Below are 26,764 nucleotides of genomic sequence, written 5' to 3'. Positions count from 1 at the left end.
ACACACCTCCCTCCGTCCTGCTATTTCCCTCACTATTCTCCATTTCTAAAATTTTGTCACTGCAAAAATGTTATATAAATAGAATCACATAATATGTAAACCTTTTGAGATTGGCTTTTTCTCACTCAGCATAATTCCCTGAAGATGCATTCAAATTGTTATCTGTATCAGGAGTTTGTCTTTATTGCTGAGTAGTGTTCAATGGTATGGATGTTCCATAGTTTGTCTAAACCACTCACCTGTTAAAGGCTGTCTGGGCTGTCTTCAGTTTCTGGCTATTATGCAGAAAGCAGCTATAAACATTTATGTGCAGGTTTTTTATGTGAACATAAAGGTTTAATTTCTCTGGGATAAATGCCCCCAAATCCAGTTAATGGATCAAATAGTAATTGTTTGCTCTTCTTTATACAGAACTCTCAAAGTGTTTTCTAGCGTGGACGTATTAGTTTAGGTTCCTATCAGCAATGTATAAGTGATCTGATCTCTCTGTATCTTTGCCAGCTTTTGGCATTTTTACTGTTTTTATTTTATCCATTCTGATAGGACAGTGATATTGTGTTGTGGTTTTTGTATTTGTATTTTTCTGGTGAGTAAAAATGTTGATCATCTTTTCATGTCCTTATTTGCCATCTGTGTATCTTCTTTGGTGAAATGTCCATGTTTCGTGGCCATTTCTCACTGGGTTTTTTTTCTGTTGAGTTTTAAGATTTTTTTTTTTTTTAAGTGTGTTTGTTTGTTTGTTTATTGTGTGTGTGTGTGAGAGAGAGAGAGAGAGAGAGAGAGAACACCAGCGGGGAATGGGCGAGAGAGAGGGAGACAGAGGACCTGAAGCGGGCTCTGTTCTGACAGCTCAAACTCACAAGCCATGAGATCATGACCTGAACTGAAGTCAGAAGCTTAACCAGCTCAGCCACCTAGGCGTCGAGTTTTAAGACTTCTTTACACAGCCTAGATACTAGTCCTTTGTCAGATATTGATCTGCAAATATTTTTTCCCATTCTGTAGCTTGTCATTTTATCCTCTTCCCAGAATCATTCCCAGAAAAATAAAATTTTGGTCAGGTCCAAATTTCAATTTTTACTTATTTTGATTGGCTTTTTCTTTTAAGGCCTTCTATTTGTTTTAAAAGGGCATATTAAAATTACACTCATGTTACCATTGTTGTTATCACTGGTAGTTTCTCTAAAACTTCTTAATGTAGAAGTGCTGCAGAGATTGTTCATTTGTAAACCGGGTTTTCACAATAAACTTTCTGATTGAAGTGGTCTTTTAAAAATGAGATATTGTTTTATAGGTCTTATGGTAGGAAAATTTCTTAAATTGTAACGAGATATGTATATATTATAATTTTTGCATTTAAATTAGATTAAATTTGCTCCCCTATGTGTTATAGCTTATTTGAGGTAATATTTCTGTGTGAGATAAAAACCAATGTGTAGTAAGTATTGCATCAGAGGTTTTCTAACTTGATCATTTTTCCTTTTTTCCTGAATTACATGTCACATGAATTCTGAAATGATTATTACTAGACCTTAGAAAAATCATTTTTATTTACTTGTTATATATGTCCATGTGCATGCTTCTAGTTTTAGAGAACAAAAGAGGTGTTATAAAATGAAAGAGACGGATAGAACTTCAGTTAGCTCTAAGATTTCCTTTAATATTTGATGTGGTTAAGGATAAGAATGCACTTTCCAAATACAAAGCTAGTCTTTCTAGAATAGTTTGGATTCAGATATGCCTAGTGTTTAAGATGTGTTCCCTTCTATTTACTCAGTTCTCAATTTGAAGCCTACAACTACAACAGTTGTGCTACAACTGTTTCCCACATTGATTTGATGTAGCAGAAAGAGCAGAGCATCAAATTTTAGATCTCAGAATCCTGGGTCTGGTCTGCTATTTGCCCATACTGGAGCGTGTGGTTACAGCAAGTCACAGGCTTTCTGAAACTTAGTTTTCTTTTCAGTAAAGTGAAGACATTTGATTTTTATCATTTCCCTACAGATGCTAAAGTTCTGTGATTTTATGAACTTAAAAGAGTAACATTCCTCTTTCGATTTTAAGCCCCATTGACAAAATTAAAGAACTTTAAAAGACCCTAAAATTTTTTCTAAAATTATTCATCATGTTTAGACCAGACTGTCTAACTTTAATGAGCCAAGATTTGATCCAATATGGCTAGGCTCTGTGGGAATACAAAAGATATAAATAATATGTGGTTCTTCCCTAAAGGAGCTTGGGTCTAGCTGAGGAGCAAAATTAACATACGTTTAAAAAAAATATTTGTTGGCTAGGATACAGTCAGCCAAACACAATGTGGGAAATTCCATTAGACAAAATGATCCAATTTCTTTAACAAGTAAATAGTGTAAAAATAAAAAAAACAGAGGGAGTCTGTTATATATTAAAAAAACGTATGACACATATGGACCATCCACCAAAAGTAGGTATGGGGTTGAGGAGCCTTGTGTGGAACTTGGTTTAAATAAACCAATTGTAAAAAGACAGTTGAGGAAATTGAACATGGATTGGCTATTAGATGTTATTAAGCATATTGTTAATTTTGTTAGATGTGATGATGCTATTATGGTTAGATTAAAAAACAAAAACAAAAAACGCCTAACTCTTAGATTCATCCTGGAGTATTTACAAGAACAAATAAATATGTTAGGTGGAATTGTTTATAGCATTTTGTTGATAGTTGTTTAAGCTAAGTGGTACATGGGAGTTCATTGTATTTATTCCTTTACTACTTCTAATGTGAGTTTGAAATTTTTTGTTAATACAAAAGGTTTAATTTTTTCTGGGTGATAAAGCACTAACTTAATTCATATTTGTGTATGAATTACACAATATGTAAATAGTGCAGTCTTTGTTTAGTAAAGTTGAATGTGGCATGGCCTAAATAGAATATTACCATTCCCAGAAGGAACCTTCGAGGGGACCAGGGGGACCATAATGTCAAATCGTTTTACTGTAAGAAACTGAGGCCCCACAAAAAGGAAGTGACTTGCCCAAGGCTACATTGCTAGTTAGTGACTGAGCCACTGTGAGAATTGAATTTACATCTCCTAATTTCTAGATTCCTGGCTTTTTCTACTTTTTGTATTCATCAAGTATCCCTTCTTCCTTTGTAATGAGGCCCTGAAGAGTTTGTGGATTTTATTTTTTTTAATTTTTTAATTTTTTTTTTTAACGTTTTTATTTATTTTTGAGACAGAGAGAGACAGAGCATGAATGGGGGAGGGGCAGAGAGAGAGGGAGACACAGAACTGGAAGCAGGCTCCAGGCTCTGAGCCATCCGCCCAGAGCCCGACGCGGGGCTTGAACTCACGGACCGCGAGATCGTGACCTGAGCTGAAGTCGGACGCTTAACCGACTGAGCCACCCAGGCGCCCCTGTGGATTTTAAATCAAATTAACATGTGCATACAGTGCTTACTTTGTTTTTATTTGTTGTCTTCAGAATCTGGCCAGCCTATTTGTGGAAACGGGATGGTAGAGCAAGGTGAAGAATGTGACTGTGGCTACAGTGACCAGTGTAAGGACGAGTGCTGCTATGATGCAAACCAGCCAGAGGGGAAGAAATGCAAGCTGAAGCCTGGGAAGCAGTGCAGGTACCTGGCCGGTTCTGGTAGTGCTCGTGCTCCTGTCAGTCATCTGAAGGCACTTAGGACTGATTTAAAACTGACATTAAGAGATGCATATGGTTTTGAAACTTTGTCTTTATTTGCTTTCGTTTTATTTATTTTTCCAGAGTAGAATTGGTAAGTGCGCTGTGGTTGGCAGATGGAGCGCTTGTAATTGTAACTTGTGTGGTGGGTGTTAAAGACATGCAGGGATGCTCAGTAGAGTACACACTGTTTAGTTCCTAACTTAAAAATGTGACTGTCATCTGTATGTTTAGAATCTTAACTTCAAATATTTAGGAAATGAGCATTTCATAGACTCTTGTCATTAGTGTCATATGATTATTTTACTTGTCAAACTGGCTTTGGTAGTGATAGATATAAGCTATAGAATGTTGTTTGTGCAAGACTTTTTAAATGGTTGGTCTGTGTACCTAGTTTGATTTTAGCATATAAATGTGAGAAAAATTGATGAATTGACCAATGTATGATGTGCTGTGAAAAACATTGATAACTCACCTAATATTAAATCCATTTCCTATTGTAGCATTTCACTAGAGACAAGTAGAGTAAGACTGTTGAATATAGTATGCATTGATTGTAAAAATAAGACAATCATTTTTTTATTTACACTTATAAATGTTGAAATTTAGCAGCCTCTTAGTCCAAAATTTGAAGTTTTATACCAGTAACCTACTTAACATTTAAAAGATGAGATTGACGATTTAAAAATTAGGACCATATCTATGTATATAGGAAATATCCTAGTCATTTTCTTTAAACACTTCAATGTTAATTCTAGCCCAAGTCAAGGTCCCTGTTGTACAGCACAGTGTGCATTCAAATCAAAAACTGAGAAGTGTCGGGATGATTCAGACTGTGCAAAAGAAGGAATATGTAATGGCATCACAGCTCTGTGCCCAGCCTCTGATCCTAAACCAAACTTTACAGACTGTAATAGGCATACACAAGTGTGCATTAATGGGGTAAGCATTTGATTTATAAGCTTTTATTTAGTTTTATAAAACCTGCTTTTTCTGAATAATTGTTTGTCATTTAAAGCTGCAGAGTTACAGCCATTAATCCCAGTCCCTGTTTCAATAAGAGCCCTGTCTGTTTCCCCATAAAGCCATGAATGTATCATGTGGCATAAGTGCCTGATGGCATTCAATTAGTTACTGACTTACCTTTCGTCTTTCCACTGCATATGTTTGATGGTCTCTAGAGAAAAATAGTTGTATGACTAGGTACATGACTTTGTACTGCTTTTGAGCTTTATAAATCAGTTTTTAACAGCCCATATAAAAGAACTCTTCTGGTCATTTTCTCTGTGAAGTGTTTAAAGCTTTCTTGGCTAAATAATCACTTTCCTGTACATGAGGAAAATTTCATTTTTCTCTTCTTACAAAGGAGCAATAATCACTATAAAAGTGATGCTCATCTAATCTCTTCTCTGGTTTTGTTTTGTTTAGATTTTTTTTAAGTTGCCATTTCTTTGAAAGATTTCCTGTATTAATTGCACTTACCTCTTTTTCAAATGTGTTTATGTGATCCGTTTCTGATGCTAATCTATGCTTGCCCCCCACTTTTATTTCTATTTAATTATATTAGCATTGGACGTGTATATTTGTCTATTACTATGAATTAATAGGCTTGACTGTATAGGGATTAAATAATTTGTCTTTTATTTTTCTTTCAGCAATGTGCAGGTTCTATCTGTGAGAAGTATGGCTTGGAGGAGTGTACCTGTGCCAGTTCTGATGGCAAAGATGATAAGGAATTATGCCATGTCTGCTGCATGAAGAAGAGTAAGCTTTTAAAATGCAAGAATATAAAATCTGTTTCAAAACCTAATTGTTTCCTAAAAAAAAATTTTTTTTAAGTAAACGCTACCCCCAGTGTGGGGCTCAAATTCACGACCCCAAAATCAAGGGTCATTTGCTCTACTGACTGAGCCAGCCAGGCACCCCATTTTTCTCCTAAATTTTAAGGATTAAAGTTTGATATCCAGTTTGGACAGATAATTTCCACCTAAACCAATCCTCCGTGGAAATTTTCAAGTGTAGCGCAGCGTTGTATTTCTAGTATTATCGTCCTTACAGTGTTTTAAAAACGATAAGCTAGACAAAAACCTTCCAGCTTTAGGGCAATAATTAGTATAAAAACTGTTAGAGGGTTTTAAAGCCATTGTAGGTACTAAGTCAAGAGTTGCTGGCTATTTGTTCATATATGTATTTTTTAAAGTTTATTTATTTATTTTGAGCTAGAAAGAGAACCAGCAGGGAAGGGGCAAAGAGGGAGGCGAACAGAGGATGAGAAGTGGGCCCTTTGCTGACAGCAGAGAGCCCGATGCTGGACTCGAACTCACGAACTGTGACATCATAACCTGAGCCAAAGTCGGACGCTCAGCCGACTGAGCCACCCGGGCACCCCTATGTTGTATACTTAAGGCGAATTACCTGTGATGTTATCTAGCCTAACGAATGAAAGTCTATATAACATGTCATGGTAATGATTTTAGGCAGTTTTTTCCTTTCCTCCCTCTCTCCCCAGCTAGCCTGGTAGGAAATCTGACCTTCAACTTATATTTGGCACTTCTTTTCCAGTGGATCCATCAACTTGTGCCAGTACAGGGTCTCTGCAGTGGAGCAAGCACTTCGTTGGTCGAACCATCACCTTGCAACCTGGATCCCCCTGCAATGATTTTAGAGGCTACTGTGATGTTTTCATGCGATGCAGATTAGTAGATGCTGATGGCCCTCTAGCTAGGCTTAAAAAAGCAATTTTTAGTCCAGAGCTCTATGAAAACATTGCTGAATGGATTGTGGTAAGTATAGTTTTTATTTGTAAAGAAACCTTATCTTAAAATGGTTTTATCATCATTTTACTTGGCCAGAGGTCACCAATGTTTTGAGAAAATCACTTCTCTCCTGTTTATACCAGAATCACTTTATCCAAAGAATGATTTTTAAAGTTCAAATATCCCCATGTATTATTTTCTTTTAAAGTGATTAGAATCTCTACATGTATATTGTTTGTAGATTAATTGGTAGATGATGAGAGTCCTTCTATTTTACTCTGCTCCCTGGTTCTTCTCCTGAATGGGTTACTTCTCCCTTTGGTCTGTATTATTAGGGCATTTTCATGGGATTTTTTTCTCAAGTTGTTTTGGAAAGCCTTGCTTGCTTTTTATATTTCTCCCTTGTCTCAGAATGACGGATAGCCAGCTTTGGCTTCTACTTTGTGGAATGGGAGAAATGAAAGGGAAATTGGTGATTTTCTGAAGGTTTTTTTTTGCTGTTTCAGTATAATTTCTTGGTCTTTATCTTGTCAGTGATCAGAAATGTTGAACAGTTAAGATGTGATACCGAGCCTTTTGCAGATTTGTTAATGAATATAGATGTTCATCTAGCATAAATCCACTGAACTTTATTATTTTTAAGCCCACATTTCTCCAAGCTGTACAGATGTTGAATTACCTGAAATTTTCTTAAAAGACTGCTGAGAATGGCTATCTAAAGTCACTTGAATATTCACATTTCTAAGTGATTACATTAAAATATCAGTAAATTTTGACTCATATATCACTTGTGTATTTTCTACTATATATAAACATATATATATTTATATATATATAAACACATACATATACATATATATATATATATATATATATATATATGTACATACATACACACATCTCTGAATTGAAGGAGTTTGCTTTGGAAATTGACTTAGAACTCAGCCTCTTCTCCCTTCCCCCATTCCCAAATTGTTTTCTTACATTTTTTGTGTGCATTCAGCACTGAGGATGCCTTAAAAGCAAACACACACACAAAAGTCATTTTTGGGTTGTGATCCTTTTTGGTACTCTTGTAATAGCATTTGTAATAAAAACTTTGGAATTATCTCTACCATTAAAATGGCATTTATTATACACAGGAAGAATAATACTATACTTTGTGTGTTAGAATATACGATTTTTAGACGTATAGGGATTATAAGGTAGGAGAATCACTGAATCTGAATTTAGGAAGTCTAGGTTTTATCTAGTTTTAGAGAATACTTTACTTTTTTTTTTTTTTTTAATTAAGCCTCATGCCCAACGTGGGGCTTGAATTCACTACCCCAAGATGAAGTGTTGTATGCTCTACTGACTGAGCCAGCCAGGCACTCCATCGGAGACCTAGGTTTTAAACCAAAAAATGGGTCAATTTATTTAACTTAGGTCTCTTTAAAACATGATATGTTACTCATTTTTGTATTCCTGTGCTTGGTGCATAATAAGTGTTCAAAAAATATCCATTAAGCTAATGTTGCCTTTGGCATTGTGGCAAAATGGAGAGTGCAGGCTTGGGAACTATGCAAGGATTCGTATCATCCTCTGGCATTTGTCAGTTCTGTGACTTCAAGTAGTTTGCCTTTCTTAGCTCTTTACTTCCCTCTTTTCAATTTAGATCCAGTTCTTTTCCCCGCCCCCCCCCCCCCCCCCCCCCCCCCGATTATCTCTAATAAGAACAAGTTGAGATGTGGTATACTTGTCTACTGTAGAGGACAATGTATTTTAAAAAGTAATCGGATAATGGAGATCTCAGAGTTATGTTCTACTGAGTGTATGTTGTACCAGGTATTTTAGGTTTTCCAGGTAGTGAATCATATCTAAAAATAATACTTTTTTACTTTCCTCCATTATCTCAATTTTGACTCATTTTATTTAGCATTTCAAAAGCTCATTCATTCCTTTTTTTTTTTTTTTTCTCAACGTTTTTATTTATTTTTGGGACAGAGAGAGACAGAGCATGAACGGGGGAGGGGCAGAGAGAGAGGGAGACACAGAATCGGAAACAGGCTCCAGGCTCTGAGCCATCAGCCCAGAGCCTGACGCGGGGCTCGAACTCCCGGACCGCGAGATCGTGACCTGGCTGAAGTCGGACGCTTAACCGACTGCGCCACCCAGGCGCCCCCATTCCTATTTTAAAAATGTTTGATGGAAGTGATCTCTCAAAAGTATTTTTAAAACCTTTTTTTCATATTTAGGGGCACCTGGGTGGCTCAGTCAGTTGAGTGCCCGTCTGACTCTTGATTTTGGCTCAGGTCATGATCTCATGGTTCGTGAGATTAAGCCCCGTGTTGGGCTCTGTACTGACAACACGGAGCCTGCTTGGGATTCTCTCTCTCTCTTTCTCTCTTTCTCTCTCTCTCTCTCTGTCTCTCTCTGTCTCTCTCTCTGCCCTTCCCCAGGTTGTACATCCTCTTTCTCTCTCTCAAAATTAAAAACTTAAAAAAAAAAAAAGCTTTTTTCATATTTAGATTTGAGGATTTAGTGAAATGCTTGTTACAATAAATTGAAGTCTTGTCTTGTGAAACTGTTTAATCAGGCAATTTTAGGTTGTTTTTTAAAATCGAGAGAGAGAGAGAGAGAGAGAGAGAGAGAGAGAGAGAGAGAGAGGAGAGAAGAGAGAATCTTAAGCAGGCTCCTCACTCAGCATGGAACCTGATGAAAGGCTCGATCTCCCAACCATGAGATCGTGACCTGAGCCAAAATCAAGAGTCAGACGCTCAACCAACTGAGCCACCCAGGTGCCCCAGAAGTTCTTCTTTTTTGTTATTATTCTGATAAGAATCAGTTGTTATTTCGGGGGCCCCTGGGTGGCTCAGTCACTTTTAAACGTTCAACTTCAGCTCAGGTCATGATCTTACGGTTTGTGGGTTCGAGCCCTGCATCGGGCTCTGTGCTCACAGCTCAGAGCCTGGAGCCTGCTTCTGTTTCTGTTTCTCCCTCTCTCTTTGCTCCTTCCCCGCTCACACTATGTCTGTCTCTCTGTCTCTCAAAAATAAATAAACATTAAAAAAATTAAAAAAAAAAAAGAATCAGTTGTATTTCTCTTTTTTTAATGTTTTATTTATTTTTGAGAGAGAGACAGAACAGGGGAGGGGCAGAGAGAGAGTGAGACACAGAATCTGAAGCAGGCTCCAGGCTCTGAGCTGTCAGCACAGAGCTCGACGCAGGGCTTAAACTCACAAACCACGAGATCATGACCTGAGCCAAAGTCGGATGCTCAACCGACTGAGCCACCCAGGCGCCCCTGTATTTCTCATTTTTAAATTAATTTCTGCTCTCAGATTTTGCTGTAGCTTTATGAACCTGCATATTAAGTATCTGTTATTCTTTATGAAAGATTTAGGCCAGTGTTTCCCAAGTGCTTCATAGAATTCTACATCCATGGATTTGATGGAACAATGAATCTGGAAAATATTGCATACTGTAGTATCCTCTTAGATATTTATGATAATATCATGGGAAGTCTTACAGTAAAAAGTCTTTAAATTTCATTTTTCAAGCTTACCTGACCCAAGAAACCTTTATTCATTCATAAGTCTTATTAAACCCTAAATATCAATAGAAATCTCTTGGAAGAATAGTGGTCAAGATCAGTAATTCTTATTCCTGGTTGTTCATTACTTAGGGCTTAAACTAATTCAGAATCTCACAAGATGGGGCTTAAGTATCTGGGTCTTTTAAAAACTTCTGAGCTATTTCTGGTGAAGAGCCAGGATTGAGCACCAACCATTGATCTAGAAACCAGGGGTTGGCAAACTATGTTTCATTAGCCAAATCCAGCCCACTGCCTGCTTTTGTATACCTCACAAGCTAAGAATGGTTTCACATTTTTAAGTAGTTGAAAAAATGAAAAGATATTATTGAAATATTCCATTGAAAATGATAAGAAATTCAAATTTCAGTGTCCATAAATAATGATCTATTAGAACACGGCCACACCCATTCACTTATACATTGTCTGTGGCTGCTTTTGCACTTCGAGTAGTTGCAACAGAGACTGGCTTCTCAAATTTAAAATATTTATCTGGCCTTTTAGAGGAAATGTTTGCCAACCCCTAATCTGGAGCAGTGGATCTCAAAATGCTGACCAGCAGCATCAACATCTGGGAACTTGACAGAACTGCAGATTATCAGACCTTACCCCGGATCCACTGAGTCAACAGGTGATGATGGTGCATGCTAAAGTGTGGGAACCATTTTTTTCAGTCTCTGCAGTGTTAGGACTCCTTTTTGAAAGGCTTATAATAGAGATTTTCTACTTTGTCATCCTCATCTGTTGAAATGGAGGGTGGGTCTGGACGTCTAAGGTCTTCATTGCCTAGTGGAATAGGGTACATAGCTATCACTTGTGAAACTTGAACAACAAAGATGCAGTGTTGTCACAGGGCTTAGCATATGGTAAGGATTCAGTATACATTTGTTGGATGCATGAAGCAGATTTCTTAAATGTCAATTTATATGGAAAAGAATAAAAATTGTGCATATTATCTTCACTCTGAAGCTATAATATCTTCAGGTTTCTCTCAGTGGTATTTTATCCTGCTTGCCTAGGCTGCACTTAAAGTAACTAAGGGATTAGAAGCCAGTTGCTTTCAGCTCGGCAGATTGGTGTGAGGGGTAGCACATGGCTGGAGGGGTGGTGGCTGGCGGGGGGGTGGGGGGGGAGGGAGTTGAAGGATAGAAGAACATTTAGGCAAAGTCTAGACAACAGTATATTCTGAAGGAGAGAAGGGAAGCTTTCTTCCCCTGTAGGATGGCAAAACCAGGATCAGCAGAAGGAGCAGTGGGCCTGACAAGGTTTTGTGATCCCCAGGAAGTCTAGAGTGCATTTGTGAAGAGTGAGTCGTCAAATGCTGAAACATTCGCTGAAATGATTGTATGGTTGACTTTTTCTGGAGATGTTTAAAAACAGTAAAGACTGTCTTATGTCTGAAGAGACTTGAGTGTATGTCTTACCCCTTCCCCCTTACAGTTTTCTTTTGGGTTGGGGGGAGATACCTGTTTTATCATTTTATAATCTATAGGTCTGTTTTGTTTATTTAGGTTATTAAATTAAAAAAAAATAGTAAAATTAGTATGTAATCAATTAGACTAGCAAATTTTGACCTTTTATTTTGTAGTTTTTACTTATTTTTTCTACTTTGTGTTCTTTTTGCCATATAAATGACTGTGTTGAATAACATCTGTCTGTGTCCTATGTAGAATTATTTTCTCAGACTTGATTTAGTGCTTGGTAATTTCAAGGCTGTGTTTTAACCTTTTGGTTATCTTCTGTTCTTTAAGTTTCACTTAGCACCCTTGTATCTATGAAAGATGAGCTTGGTGCATAATTTACACTCATTAAATGTTTGTTGAGTAAATGTTGGCTCTCCTTTCTTTCAGATTCTACCAGGTGGACACATTGTGATCTTTCCTTACAGATGAAACACATATTTTGCATTTATTAGCCTGGTTTGGTATTCTTGGTATTCTTTCCCCCTGATTTTATAATATTCTTTTTTATATATAAAACTCACAAACTGTGAGCTCAACCAACTGAGTCAGTCAGGCTCCCCCATTTTAGGGAGTATTAGGGCTCCCCCTTTTAAAGGGAGTATTAAAAAATACCCTCTACCAAAGGTGGCCGTATTTACTACACTCTCAAATACACCATTGTTTTGTTTAGTTTTTCTTGCTGTCTACTCACCACTGTGATGTTTCATTTCCTCACACACTGAGCTGAAGAGCTGCTGGCATTGTTACTAAAACATCTCAGGCTTTGGGCTTTTGAGATGTGTAGTTACCTAGAAAAACTTGGAGGGAGTCCAAGAACACTGCTAAAAGGACCTGGAAGTTCTTAAGGACCTGGGTGCCATGTTTTAGTAAATGTTTCTTGATCTCAACTGGAACTAGGTCCTCATGACTTTTGTTTTCTACAGTTATAACCATTATTAAATCCAAGCTTTCTTTCTTACCTGCTTCTGTTACTGTCATACTACTTGCATCTGTATTTGAGACTTTTTAGATGCTGAAAAACTAGTACCAGAGGTATCAAAACTACCATTTTTTACATCCAGTCTCCGTTATAAGAGCCTTGTCGCATTATTTGTACGGACAATCTATAAATAATAAATGAGCTGTTCAGAAGTGTTTCAAAAAGTCAGTATTTGGAATAATGACTCACCTGTAATAACTAGTCTAACAGGTACTTTTTTTATGGGATAGGTACTGAGTTTGTAGGATATAAATTCACGGAGCTCGTAGCCAAATTTGAATTAGAGTGACAAATACATAGAAACATGTTTTCATTTCTGCCTGATGTTTTCACAGAAAATAGGACCCTATTTAGGGAAGACTCTTTATTAAGGAGGTGATGCCAAAACTAAATTCTTAAGGGCTAGAAGTAGAGGATACAGATGGATGTTTTATGGATAGGGAGCACCTAAAAAGTCACATAAGTATGAATTTTTTTTAATAAAAGAGGTTTTTGTTTGTTTTTTACATTTTTTCCTTTTGAAAGTGTGGTTATCCTTTTTTAAAAATTTTTATTTACTTATTTTGAGTAGGCTTCACTCCTCATGTGGGGCTTGAATTCATGACCATGAACTCAAGATCTGAGCTGAGATCTAGAGTCGGACACTTAGCTGACTGAGCCACCCAGCCACCCCAACCTTTTTTTTAATGGACAAAGTAATACATTGAAAAATAAGCCATCTTTTTACCCTGAAGCCCAGTCTTCTGAAGATTACTTTTTGTGTATTCTTCAGAAAGGATCTATACCATTACAAGAATATACATATATATATTTAAAAAGTGGAATCATATAGGTACTTTGCTGTACTTTATTGTGCTCAAGGGCCTTTTTTGTTTTTGTTTTTGTTTTTTTTCTCTTTCCCACTTAATGGTATTGGAGATCCTTGGTAGGAAGCTTTTGAAAAAGGGTTTTACATAGAGGAATGGCATAGTCAATTCCATATTTTAGGTAGTTGTAACACTGATGACCCTGTGGAAGATGTTTTTTTAAGTTTATTTATTTATTTTGAAAGAGAGCATGTGCAAGTGGGGGAGGGGTAGAAAGAGACAGACACAGAGAGAATCCCAAGCAGGTTCTGCACTGCAGCGCAGAGCGTGATGCAGGGCTCGGATCCACAAACTGTGAGATCATGACCTGAGCCAAAATCAAGAGTCAGATACAACCACCTGAGCCACCCAAGTGTCCCTGGAAAATGGTTTTGAGCAGGGAAGACTGGAAGGAAGGAATGGTGTTAGAGAATATAATGAACATTAGGAATAGATGTGCATCTCCTGTAATTAGCCCATCAGCCTGAAAGTAGTAGGAAACCATTGATCCTTTCTGCTTATGGGCTGGATCACATTAGGGGTGGTACTTCTTCCCCAGAGGGAATTTGAGAATGTACCGTATTTGTCAGAGTAACTGAAGGGCTCTACCAGCATTTGATGGATGAGGTTCAGGGATGCTAAACTTCCTGTATTGCTCACAGGGGTTGTGTACCACAATGGCAGCATGTCTAAACTGGGTAAGAAGCACACATCTGCATCCTCATCACTGGTGTACTCATTTAAGATGCAGTTTCCTGGGCCTTTCACCAGAACACCAGAATTGGAATTTGTAGGGTTGTGGCCTGTGTTTTAATAAGCATATCAGATAATTCTTAGATCTACTCAGTGATAGGAACCATCCCTTTACCATATGTGTGCTGATTATTTGAGCAGCATTTCCCAGTCATAGGACTCTCTCTTTCTGTAGCCAGTCATAGACTCTCAGCTTCTCCCAAAATTCTTAGGCTGGTAGTTGGGCTAGAGATTTAGAACTAAAGAGTTAGTGTTGGATGGTATCCATTTTAGATAAAGGCTCCAAACTAATGTCCTGTATATGGGTGTAGAACAGGGGTTGACAGACCATGGCCTATGGGTCAGATCCAGCCTGCTCCCAGTTTTTGTAAATAATAGCTTACTGGAATATGGCCACACTAATTTGTTTGCATGTTATCTATGGCTGCTTTTGTACTAGAATGAAGAAATGAGTAGTTTGACAGAGACAAGCCTAAAATATTTATTGTTTGGCCCTTTACAGAAAAAGTTTGAGACGAGTGGTTCTCAGTCTTGCCTGCATAATGAAATACCACATAATAAAATTACTGATGTCATAGTCCCACCCCCACGCTATTTGGGTCTGGGATTTGCTCTAGGTATCTTGAGTTTTAAAAGCTTTCCAAATGATTCTAACATGCCAAGCCAAGGTTGAGAACTACTGGTATAGAGCAGGAAGAACACTTGAGTAGTACAAACTGGTGATTTTAGTTCTTTAGGTATTTTACTAGGTCAGAGTGTCAGAAATGCAGACAGTGGAGGGAGAAGAAGGTCCTATTTCATTAAGTGGCATATTTAAAAGGGTTCCGGGTGCTAGAAACAGGACAGAAGCTGCGCATATAGACTATGGAAAATTCATGCAGCAAGACAAAGGAAATACTATCCTAAAAACTCACAAGTAGAGCAAGGCTCTGGAAGTTATTTTCTATAGAAACCAAAAGAAAATTTTAAAAGATTCTCTAGCAGTCTTGGTAGGATACAAAAAGTGAACTCTGAAAAGTAGATTGTAAACTTGTGGTTTCCAACCGAGATTCTGTAAACATGTCTTGTAAGGTCTGTATTGTTTTTAGAAATTTTGAGTGAGTTGACAGCACTTAAAAATAGTTTCCACATAAAAATTGAGATCTGTAGCTTCTGTTGAAAAAATCAGATCTTTCAGCAGTGAGGCTGAATTGCATTACCTCTGTCTTTTTGAACAGTATATTCCTAAAGCCATTAGGTGAGGACAAGTAAGGTGGGCATCCATACCAAGTGGGGGGAGCTATAGTGGCACACAACAGGGTGTTAGAGCCTGAGCAAAGTAGGGAGGATGCGGAATGGGGAAGAAGACCAATATGAGGTGTTAAAGCCCAAGCAGGTGAGAAGGGCACCTTGTGGAGGGGCAGCTGGCTTGGGCTATCTGAGTACAAGTGTTGTGTGAGAAGGGTGTCTACATAGGAGGGGCAATTCTGCCAGGGCTCCTTGGAGAAACGGCTGATTCGAGGGCTGGGGCAGGGAAAGAATAAGATAAACCTAGAATTAATTGTGCCAGAAAGTAAAGTTGCTCAAAGACTGGTAGGGACATGTTCAAAAGACACACTGTGATAGTAATGGATTATAAACCCATTGAATACAATAGGAAACCATGAGGCAATACTGAGTGAAATGAGCAAGTTGAAAGTTTGATGAAGAAGGGGATATTTATGTAGCTCCAGGTTATGTCCCTACAGAAGACTCACTGACTACAAAAAAGAAGAGTGTCTCTATGGTGAAGTTTGGCAGGTATCACCTTTTAGTCTAGTGATCAGGTTAACATACCAGTCACAAGATCAAAAACCTGTGTCACCTGATGGAATGCGATGTGAACAACACAGCATCACTTCTGTGATATTCTTACTAAAGATGTATGACCTGAATCTAATCATAGGGACACATCTAAGAAACCAAAACTGAGGGACATATAATACAAAGTAACTGGCCTGTAATCTTCAAAAGTGTCAAGGTTATATAAACCAAGGAAAGACTGTACAACTTTTCCAGATTTTAGGAAACTAAAGAAATACAGCAGCTAAAAGCAACACGTAATTCTGAATTGGATAGTATTAGGACAAATGGCAAAACTTGAGGGGGTCTGAGGATTAAATGGTAGTAATGTATCAGTGCTAATTTACTGATCTTGATGATTGTGTTGTGGTTATCTAGAAAACCCCTTATGGTGTAAAATTACATGCTAAGATGTTTAGGTATAACAGAGCATCATGCTAGTAATTTACTCTCAGATGGTTCCAGATTTTAAAAAGTTTGTTGTACTAGCAACTTTTCTATAAGTTTGAGATTCTTTCAAAATAAAACCAACTTAAAAATAAATTTGTATGTGAAAGCCTTTATGCACACATGAAAAAAGTGGCTTGGGGCATTTCCCACAACATGTATTTTTATTTCAGTTTTTATTACTTTAATTATGTTGTCACTGCTGGATAAAAAAACAGTATAGAAGTAGTAGGCTGTTTTAAGACTTCATATCATAGAAAATCTTAAATGGGGGTTTCTTGGGCTATAATTAGCAATAACTATATATGTAATACATCAGTCTATGTTAAACCAATGTGAAGGTTATAAAGTTGTAACTGTTTTGTATGATGCTTATTATTACTTACTGTCTTAAAACCAAATCTGAGTATTTTGAATTGCAAAATAGACTTAGAATTTATTAAGAATAGAAACAGTAATTTTTCTGTAAATAAGATTATACTAGTAATTTTTGAAGTTTTTTGGTTGGCTAATTATATGATTTAAGCTAGAAGTGAAAGTTTTACTTCCTTCTTAGACTGGGTAAACTTTGCTTGTAGAATGTGTATATCCTTCCATTTTTCATATTAAAAAAGACAATTAACCTTTAAATAAATTATTATAAATAATAGATGTTATGATTCAAATATATAATATTTATATATTATATATAAAATACAGTGAAAGCTAAGATTTATGATAAAATAATTTCATAGCAGTAGTCTGGGGCTTAAATTTCAAATGAAATAGAATAACAGGAAAAGGGGGGAGGCTCAAAAGAGAGAGAATTTAGTATTTGACGATTAGAAAAAAGCATAGGTTGAAGATTATTTTAAAAATTTATCTAGAAGTAGAATTTAAAGTAACTAATATACCCTCTAAGCCCCTGGAGAATCTAAAGGCAAACAGACATAGTTTATGAGAGAGAGAGAGAGAGAGAGAGAGAGAGAGAGAGAGAGAGAAATAAATAAATAAATAAATAAATAAATAAATAAATAAATAAAATATTCAAACCATAAAATACTTAATAACATGGGAAAATACAGTGTAAACTATATGCAGGATGGACCTTAGTTTTGCATGTGAGTTTATCTGTGTGTGTGCCCACCATAGCTATATCTAGAAAAGAAACTGAAAGAAAAATAAGATTGAGTGGTTTCATCTAGGATGTGAAATTATGGGCGTTTTTTGTCTTTTTCCTTAATATTTCTGTGACATTAAAAAAAATCTGTATGTGCTTATATATGGTATCTGTACAACTCCCAATGAGCAAGTGTTCTGAACAAATGTTCTTCAAAAATTAAAATGTAATATATATATTTTATGTAATATAAAATATCCTAAAATATTTTATAGCTTTTTCAGTAGAGAAATCTGTTTCTTTCTAGGTTTATTGGTGGGCTGTATTACTTATGGGAATTGCCCTGATCATGCTAATGGCTGGATTTATTAAGATATGCAGTGTTCATACCCCAAGTAGTAATCCAAAGCTGCCTCCTCCTAAACCTCTTCCAGGTAAGACAGTCTGAGCAAGACTGTGTTTTTTTAACTCAGAACTGTTCAGCGGGCAGAATTGAATTCTAAATGAGTCTTTAGTAACTAATTTTATAGTACTTTCTCCTTGAAAATGAGATCACTGGATGAATTATTTAGTTGAGTTTTGAGTGTGTTCTTTGTGAATCCATTCTAACTTATGGCTGCCAATTTAATGCTAATCTGTCTTGAGTCACTAAAAATATTTAGACCTAGAAAAATTTATTTTTTGCCTGATACTTGTTTTCTTTTCATATTCTAAAATCTTCCCTTTTTTTTTTGTCTTTATTATGATCAACCACTTTTAAATGATTGGTTTTTGTATTCTAATAGCTGTACTTCTGCTATTGTTTCTAATGTTTATGCTCTTGAAATATTTCCTGGCACATAAACTCATTTTCCCTAGGGGTGATGCTTATGGGGAAATACAGATGACAGTCTGTGGGAGGGTCTTACGGTAGAGGCTTCAGTCACCAAGTAACCATAGTTACTCTCCATCTCTGAAAATAACTCCTGAGGTTTGGTCTCTACCCTTTACCTCTCATGGAGACACAGCTTCGGAGAGGAGGCTTTCTTTAGATTAGCTCCGGGGATTTGGAGAAGAAAAGAGTACGAGGCAACTGCTCCAGGTTATTTAGTCCCCATCTGTTTCTCCCTCACCTTCCCCAAGGTATTTGTGGCTTCTGTGCTGCCCTCAGAACGCCTGGACCAGAACTCTTCACTCTAGGAGTAGGGCATACATCATCCCATGACAGTGGCAGAGGAGAACAAGAGCTAACTGGCAGCTGTCCCTCTCCTACCTTGCACAGACTTCTCATGAAGCCTCTTGCCTCAGGCCACATCTACTACCCTACATAAAGTAGTTTAAAACTAGGGGTTCCTTACAGTTTTCTCTATTTTCCCTCAGTTGCTCCCGTGAATTTACCTATCGTGGGGCAAGAGAGCTCAGTAGTCTCAGTACTGCTTGTGACAGTATCTTGGTGGCAATCAGGAAATTGGATTTTGATGTTACTGCTTTTTGTAAATTGACAGTGTCAGCGCTCTAAAACTTATATTAATTTCTTAGGGATTCCTAAGGGCCACATGACCCTCTTTAGATATGTTACCAATTATGGTCTCATGCAATGTAGCACTTCTTTTATTTGATTTCACCTTAAGCAAATTTCACCTTTAAAAACTTAAACCAACAACCCTATCATTTATTGAACCCTCACAAAAAAACACCTTTACTGAATTGTCATATAATCTTCACAGATTATATATATAGACTATATGAGTTCATTATTATCCCTGTTTTACAGACAAGGCATCTGAGTTTCAGAGAGGTTAAGTCATTTGCTCAAAGGCACTCAGTAATTTATTCCTCATGGATTCTGTCCTCAGAATTCATGTTCATCTAACAGTTGTGTCTGTTGAACACTTGAAATGTGGCTAGTTTAAATTGAGATGTGTTATAAATATAAAATACATACCAGACTTGGAAGGCTTCGCATATAAAAAAGAATGACATAGTTCATTAATACTTTTTTGTATTGATACACCTTGAAATGATAATATTTTGGCTATATTGAATTAAGTGATATAAAAAAAATTATGAACATTATTTTGCTGTCTTTTTGCCTTTTTTCATTACGGCTACCAGAAATTTTTAAATTACACATACAATGCTGATCTAGAACCTTTCTTATTGAAGTGTTATCTTTGTTTTTTAAGATTAAAAAGCACACAGTAAATCTGTTTTACTTTTGTGATTCACAGGCACTTTAAAGAGGAGGAGACCTCCACAGCCCATTCAGCAGCCCCAGCGTCAGAGGCCCCGGGAGAGTTATCAAATGGGACACATGAGACGTTAACTGCAGCTTTTGCCTTGGTTCTTCCTAGTGCCTACAATGGGAAAACTTCACTCCAAAGAGACACCTATTAAATCATCATCCCCAAACTAAACCCTCACAAATACAGTCGAAGAAAAAATGGCAAGAGATCATGTCCTCAGACCAGGTGGAATTACATAAGTTTTAAAGCCTGAAAATTCCAATTTGGGGGTGGGGGGATGGAAAAGGAACCCAATTTTCTTATGGACAGCTATTTTTAACGTAATGGCACAAAGTCTTAGAATATTATTATGTGCCCCGTGTTCCCTGTTCTTCGTTGCTGCATTTTCTTCACTTGCAGGCAAACTTGGCTCTCGATAAACTTTTATCACAAATTGAAATATATATATATTTTTTTCAACTGCCAATCAAGGCTAAGGAGGCTCGACCACCTCAACATTGGAGACATCACTTGCCAATGTACATACCTTGTTATATGCAGACATGTATTTCTTACGTACACTGTACTTCTGTGTGCAATTGTAAACAGAAATTGCAATATGGATGTTTCTTTGTATTATAAAATTTTTCCGCTCTTAATGAAAAATTACTGTTTAATTGACATACTCAGGATAACAGAGAATGGTGGTATTCAGTGGTCCAGGATTCTGTAATGCTTTACACAGGCAGTTTTGAAGTGAGAATCCATTTACCTTTTTATAATGATGGAGTTGGTTCTGATATTCATCTTGTCTTCATCAAATGGCTGCTAAGAGCACATGAGTGGCTATGCTGAGGAACACAGTTACGTGTGCAAACTGGACATACGCAGCATACTACTTCAGAGTTAGTTCTTAAGCAAATGTCTGATTTCTGCTTACTTATTTTAAACTTTCTAATTCAATTCCAGTTTTGAATCGATAGGTGAAATTTTATTCATGCTTTGGTAGAGATTACGTCAATGAAATGACTTCTTTTTGTTTGTAGCCTGTTATTTGTGCTTTCCATATATCTAAAGTATGCTAATTATGTTTTTGGTTTTCTCCGACCTGGAAAAGAAAAGCTGGGTCTTTTATTTTATCAAAATACCGGAACAATTTTTTTCAGCATATTATCACTGATCATTGGTAACCACTAAAGAAGGGTGATTTGCTCAACTAGTAGTTAAAATTGTAGATAGGCCTTCTGACATTTTTTTTCCCTAAAATATTTTAACAATGAAGGTGAAACAGCACAATGTCCCGTTCCAAATTTATTTTTTAAACAGATGTAAATAATTGGCTTTTTAAAGAAAGCAAAAGCATTTAATGTATTAACAGGCGTATTGCTATGCAGAAATGGAAGGGGGCATTACAAAAAAATTTTAAGCTTGTGACGTATTTATTGCTTCTGTTTTCCAACTACATCACTTAAATTAGAAGTAAACAGCTATGATTTTTCTGGCTTCACATAGGAGGCAAATTTAGGGAACAGTGAAAAGATTTGTGTTTTGGCTTTTTTTTTTCCTTTTTGTTTCTTAAGAGTATAAGGTTTACACAATCATTCTCATAATGTGACGCAAGCCAGCAAGGCCAAAAATGCTAGAGAAAATAATGGGATCTCTTCCTTGTAAACTTGTACAGTATGTGGTGACTTTTTTCAAAATACAGCTTTTTGTACATGATTTAGAGACAAATTTTGTACATGAAACCCCAGATAGACTATAAATAATTCTAAACAAACAAGTAGGTAGATATGTATGTAATTGCTTTTAAATCATTTAAATGCCTTTGTTTTTGGACTGTGCAAAGGTTGGAAGTGGGTTTGCATTTCTAAAATGGTGACTTTTATTCTGCAAGAGTTCTTAGTAACTTCTTGAGTGTGGTAGACTTTGGAACATGTACATTTTTTGCCTGTAATGTTATCCTGTGGTAGGGTTTTGGCAGGTACACACTGCCCTATTTTATTTTGAGTCTAAGTTAAATGTTTTCTGACAAGAGATACGTGCACTGAACTCTTTCCACTGCAAATCAAGATGTGGTAAAACAAAAGGATCAAGACAAATGAGATCTAATACTACTGTCAGTTTAATGTCCACTGTGTTTTATACAGTATCTTTTTGTTCACTTTGGAAATTTTTACTAAAAATTGCAAAAAATAAAGTATTGTGCAAAGATGTAAGGTTTTTTGAAACTTGAAATGCATTAATAAATAGACTTGATGAAATCAACTCAAAGCTTCCATACTCTTTGAACTCTGAGAACTATCCAAAGAAGCTTCCCACAAAGCAGCTTTTCCTTACTAACTGAAAGCGATTATTAAGCAGAAAGACGATTGTCTCTTTTCCTGCACATACAGATATTATTATTCCTAGTTAGGAGTCCATGAAAAAAATTTATGATTAGATCTCTCTGTATCTACACACAATGATCATTTTAAAAAAACACTTAACTGCTTTACGTTATTTCTAAATAATATTCAAAATGTTTAAAAGTCTTTGTCTTGATAGAAAAACAGAGTCATTTTGGAAACCATGGTCTTACATGTATTTCGCAAAGGTTTGAATACTAAGTACCTCATTTATTTTCAAAGTCTATTTTAGTAAAAACCATGTTTTAAATTTTGGAGCCACATTTTCCTGTTTTGTCAAATTCATAGCAAATAAAGAGAGAACTGACACTTCAGTCTTAATCTAGGAAAAGAATTATAAGACCAGAATGGTGTCCTGCACAGAATAATCTGCCCCCCAATTTTTAAAAAAAAATCAAGACCAGCTACAACTAAGTAGTATTTGTTAAATGGGTAAGTATGCAATACTTTTAGTTACTGTGATTTACAAACATCAAAGTATATCATACTTAATTTTGCTTCTGAAGGCATTAATATTGATTAATTCAGATGATTGCAAATTTGTTGTTTTTACTTAGAATTGAATGCCTAAATTTTGTTGAGAATGTTTTTGCCCCTAAGTTTTCTAAATTCAGACAACAACTCACAAGCAAAATCAATAAAGTAAATGATTACAGTTTTTAAAGTTAGTGTTCCCCATAGCTTCAGGCAAGATCTAAGTTTGGGGAAGGACTTTTTAAAGGGAAAGAAACTTGATATGATCAACCTTGTTTTCTGAGGTGTCTTCAGCCCTCTGTGTTTGGGTACTTCATTTTTGTCATATTCACAGGCTAGTGAAAACTGAAGATTTCTCCAAATTGAGCAAACTCCCTTCCAGTTCTTTCTCTGTCCGTGCGGATGGTACGTGTTAAGATTAATAATAATTATTATTTCTCCAAAGATGGGATTAGTGTCCTTGGCTGTGCAGTTGTGGGGGCTTGTGCTTCAGGAGGCTTTTAACTTCTTGTTAGTAAGTGTTTCTAATGAAAAGTATAAGAGGGTGTAGGACAGCCCGTATTTGGGGTTAAGAGAGGAGATGTTCCTTATCTAGATTGAAAGGGTCAGTGTCTCCCCAAACTGGAGAGATGTTAGATACAGCTTGAAAGCAGCTGCCAGGGACAGTTTATCTATCTTTAAAGTAGTCTAAATTTGCAATAAATTATAAGTTTCCTGAAAACCTTTTAAAAAATTTTTTTTTAAGTTTATTATTTATTTTTAAGACAGAGCACGAGCAGGGGAGGGGCAGAGAGAGGGAGAGGGAGACACAGAATTTGAAGCAGGCTCCAGGCTCTGAGCAGTCAGTAGAGCCCGATGTGGGGCCTGAACTCCTGAATCTCGAGATTGTGACCTGAACTGAAGTCAGACCCTTAAGCGACTGAGCTACCTACCCAGGGGCCCCCTTGAAAACATTTTTTGACCTCTAAGTAATAAATATGGTCACTTTGCCCCACAACTCAGTTTCAGTTTCAGCGTTTCTGGTTTTAAGTTCTTGATTAAAAACAACTTTCGTTTAAATCTCTTTTTCCATCTATTACCACTTTGGTTTTTCCACTATTGTGTCTGTATCCAATCCTTTATATTACTAGCATACAAAGTGAGCCCTTATGTGCTGCTATATCACAATTTTGTTTGTGTGTCTTAGATACATACATGGGTGCACTATTTTCAGTAGAAATTCATATATTCTATAATTGATAAGCCCTTCAGAGTGTGTGCTCTCTCCCATAAAAAACAATGGGATGCTAGGTAAAATGGAGGGTTGAACAAAATATTTATTAGCCTCTGCTCTTTCCTAAAATCTCCACTAAAGTCATAGTGACTGGGGAAAGAAGAGAGCATAATCCAACAAGGACAAGGAATATTGAAGAGAAGACAACAAAAACAAAATTTTAGAAACTGGAAAGCAGGAAGAGTAGTGTCTGATTTGGCAGATCCAGGGAAACCAAGTCCTAAACCAGCGGTGGAAGCAGGAGAATAGCCCAGTTTGCCCTGGTAAGATTTTGGGATATAGCCTTCAAGACTTCCTTTCTAGGCATGTGGCTAAAGGCATAATATGAACACTTCTGTACCCACCTTTCTTATTTAACAATATATTGATACAGTATCTACATCATTTTAATGACTCTGAAGACTTCATTCTATGGATGTACTGTACATTCTTAAAATTAACCAATTCCCTGTTGTTTGTACTTAGAGATTTTTATACTGTTTATTATTTTAAACAGTCCTACAAGGAAAATCCTGAACCTTAATAAATTCCTAAAGGTGGAATTAATTGGGTTAAAGGTTTTTTGAAGGTCATGGATAAAAATTATGATATTGTCTTTCAGATAGATGGTACCAAGTTATACTCCCACTATTAACATAGAAGAATAGTTCCACCATTAGCATATTACATATTATATAATTTTTTAAAACTAATCTCCACACCCAACGTGAAGCTTGAACCTATGACCTTGAGATCAAGAGTCCCATACTCTACTGACAGCCAGCCAGGTGCCCAGCGTATTATGTAACTATTTTAAAATCTGAGAGCCCCAGGCTTAAAATTTCACATGTATGCAGCTACATGAATTTGTGAGAAATAGTAGAAGACTGCTTCTTAATTGACTTCAGTAGCTTTGAACATAATTCAAATGGAAGTCAAATGTAGTGCCCCAGTTGTGGTCTCTAAACGCCATTTTCTTCAAAGAAACAGGACATGCTTGATAAATGGCTAATTCCAGATCTAGAGGAAGAAATGTACAAGAAGAGCCTAAAAACCACTGTATCCTACCTGAGAGCAAAGTAAGGCATTAAAGGTCTGTCAAAAAAGATTCAGGCGGCAACTTGAAGAAGTTCCCACCGGCCACAGCTAATTTTAGCAACAGGATAGTATCTGCAAGAGATTGAAGCTCATGTTATGTTTTACTCTAGGAGTTTACAAAATCATAGTTACCTGTGGAACATACTTTTTTTGTCTTTGTTTGTTTGTTTTGAGAGAAAGAGGGAGAGAATACACGAGCCAGGGAGGGACAGAGAGAGAGAATCCCAAGCATGCTCTGTGAAGCACAGAACGTGACGCAGGGCTCAGTCTCACAAACCATGAGATCATGACCTGAGCTGAAACCAAGAGTTAGATGCTTAACCTACTGAGCCACCCAGGCGCCCCTGGAATATAGTCTTAAAGAAATATACCAGCTAAGAAGTTAAAGAGGAATGATAAGATACCACCATTTTATCCCACAAAGATTAACGGGTCTAGATAGTGATCACCCGTGACTTCACAAAGCGCACACATTTGGTGCTTCCTAATGGAAATACACGTACCACTTAGGAAGCAGTCCTTCCAAAAGTTGAATCTGATCCTGATTGAGCCTCCGTAGCCAACCACCTCTTTACTAGACATACAGGAAAGAAAGGAGCATGTTAAATGATACCAGGAGAGATTCAATCGGCAAAATCCAGACTCTGGAAAAACTATAGCACAAGTAACCCTGTTTCTTTAACAACTGAATTGCAAGGGCGGAAGAAAAAGATGGATTGGAAGTGACGTAAGAGATATATCTACCAAGACAATTTATGGGCTTATTAGGATCCTGATTTGAATAAACTTAATAAAAAAAATGAGACCATGGGGGAAGTTTGAAAACTAATTGAATATTTGATGACTTCAAGGATTTTAATGATTATTTTTAGGTATGATAATGGCATTGTGGTTACGTTTTTACAAGGAACCCTATTAGAGATGTGAATTGAAATACATTAAAAAATGAAATAATAGGGTATTTAGGATTTGCTTAAAAATAATTGAGTTAGAGTTGGGTAGTTGTTGGAATATACATGAAACAAGATTGACCATGAGTTGACCATTATTGAAACTGGGTGATGAATACTTGGGAATTCATTATACAGGTACTATTTTCTCTACCTGTGTTTATATTAGGAATTTCCCATGAAAGGTGGTTTTTTTTTTTAATTTTTTTTTCAACGTTTTTATTTATTTTTGGGACAGAGAGAGACGGAGCATGAACGGGGGAGGGGCAGAGAGAGAGGGAGATACAGAATCGGAAACAGGCTCCAGGCTCTGAGCCATCCGCCCAGAGCCCGACGCGGGGCTTGAACTCACGGACCGCGAGATCGTGACCTGGCTGAAGTCGGATGCCTAACCGACTGCGCCACCCAGGCACCCCAAGGTGTTTTTTTTTTTAATGTGAATCAAATTCATACAGAAACTCATTATTGTTTTTGTTTTAATAATTCATGATAATGGCCTGTACTTACAGTGATTTTGTATAATGATTTTTTTCCACTGGAATTAAACTTGAATCAGTCAAGCTAATGTAATTAATTATATTCTGCTCCAGTTACAATGAATGATTAATTGATTTCCACTGCTAGGGTAAATGCTTGAAGCTGTCAGTCATTTCAGCAGTCGTAGTAAGCAGGCCACTACATCCCTCCTTGCTCACTAGTTTGTCTTGCTAACTATTTAAGGGGAATATTTAGTTTTTGTTAAACCATGTCAGGGTCTGTGATTAGGTTTTTTCACATTTAACCTGTGTGTCCCATATTAGAATAAATGTTAAGTAACTCAGTACAGTAAACTAGGTTCTACTCTTTCTTGTTGAAATGATAATGATCCCCAGAGGTGGAAATGTGTCTTTAAGAAGATATCCTGGAGGGATACATGGGTGGATCAGTCGGTTAGGTGGTTAGGTGTCGGACTTCGGCTCAGGTCGCAAT

General features: G+C 36.7%; 1 protein-coding gene across 3 annotated transcripts in view; it reads left to right on the top strand.

The window, feature by feature from the left end:
* The window catches only part of ADAM10 (ADAM metallopeptidase domain 10), a 133,011-nt gene extending 111,130 nt beyond the window's left edge, over positions 1-21,881 (top strand). For all 3 annotated transcript variants that reach the window (XM_086710795.1, XM_086710796.1, XM_025918758.2), the window contains exons 11-16: positions 3,466-3,616; positions 4,431-4,614; positions 5,328-5,436; positions 6,235-6,455; positions 17,717-17,843; positions 19,620-21,881. In XM_086710795.1, coding sequence (XP_086566921.1) covers positions 3,466-3,616; positions 4,431-4,614; positions 5,328-5,436; positions 6,235-6,455; positions 17,717-17,843; positions 19,620-19,714 — 887 coding nt within the window. In that variant the 3' untranslated portion in view covers positions 19,715-21,881. The remainder of the gene's footprint in view (positions 1-3,465; positions 3,617-4,430; positions 4,615-5,327; positions 5,437-6,234; positions 6,456-17,716; positions 17,844-19,619) is intronic.
* Positions 21,882-26,764: the final 4,883 nt, after the last annotated feature.

Source organism: Puma concolor, chromosome B3 (genome assembly GCF_028749965.1).
Source record: "Puma concolor isolate L17-30 chromosome B3, mPumCon1.1.hap2, whole genome shotgun sequence".
Taxonomy (NCBI): Eukaryota; Metazoa; Chordata; class Mammalia; order Carnivora; family Felidae; genus Puma; species Puma concolor.
The sequence above is the reverse complement of the archived record's forward strand: the minus strand, read 5'-3'. Positions and strand labels throughout refer to the sequence as shown.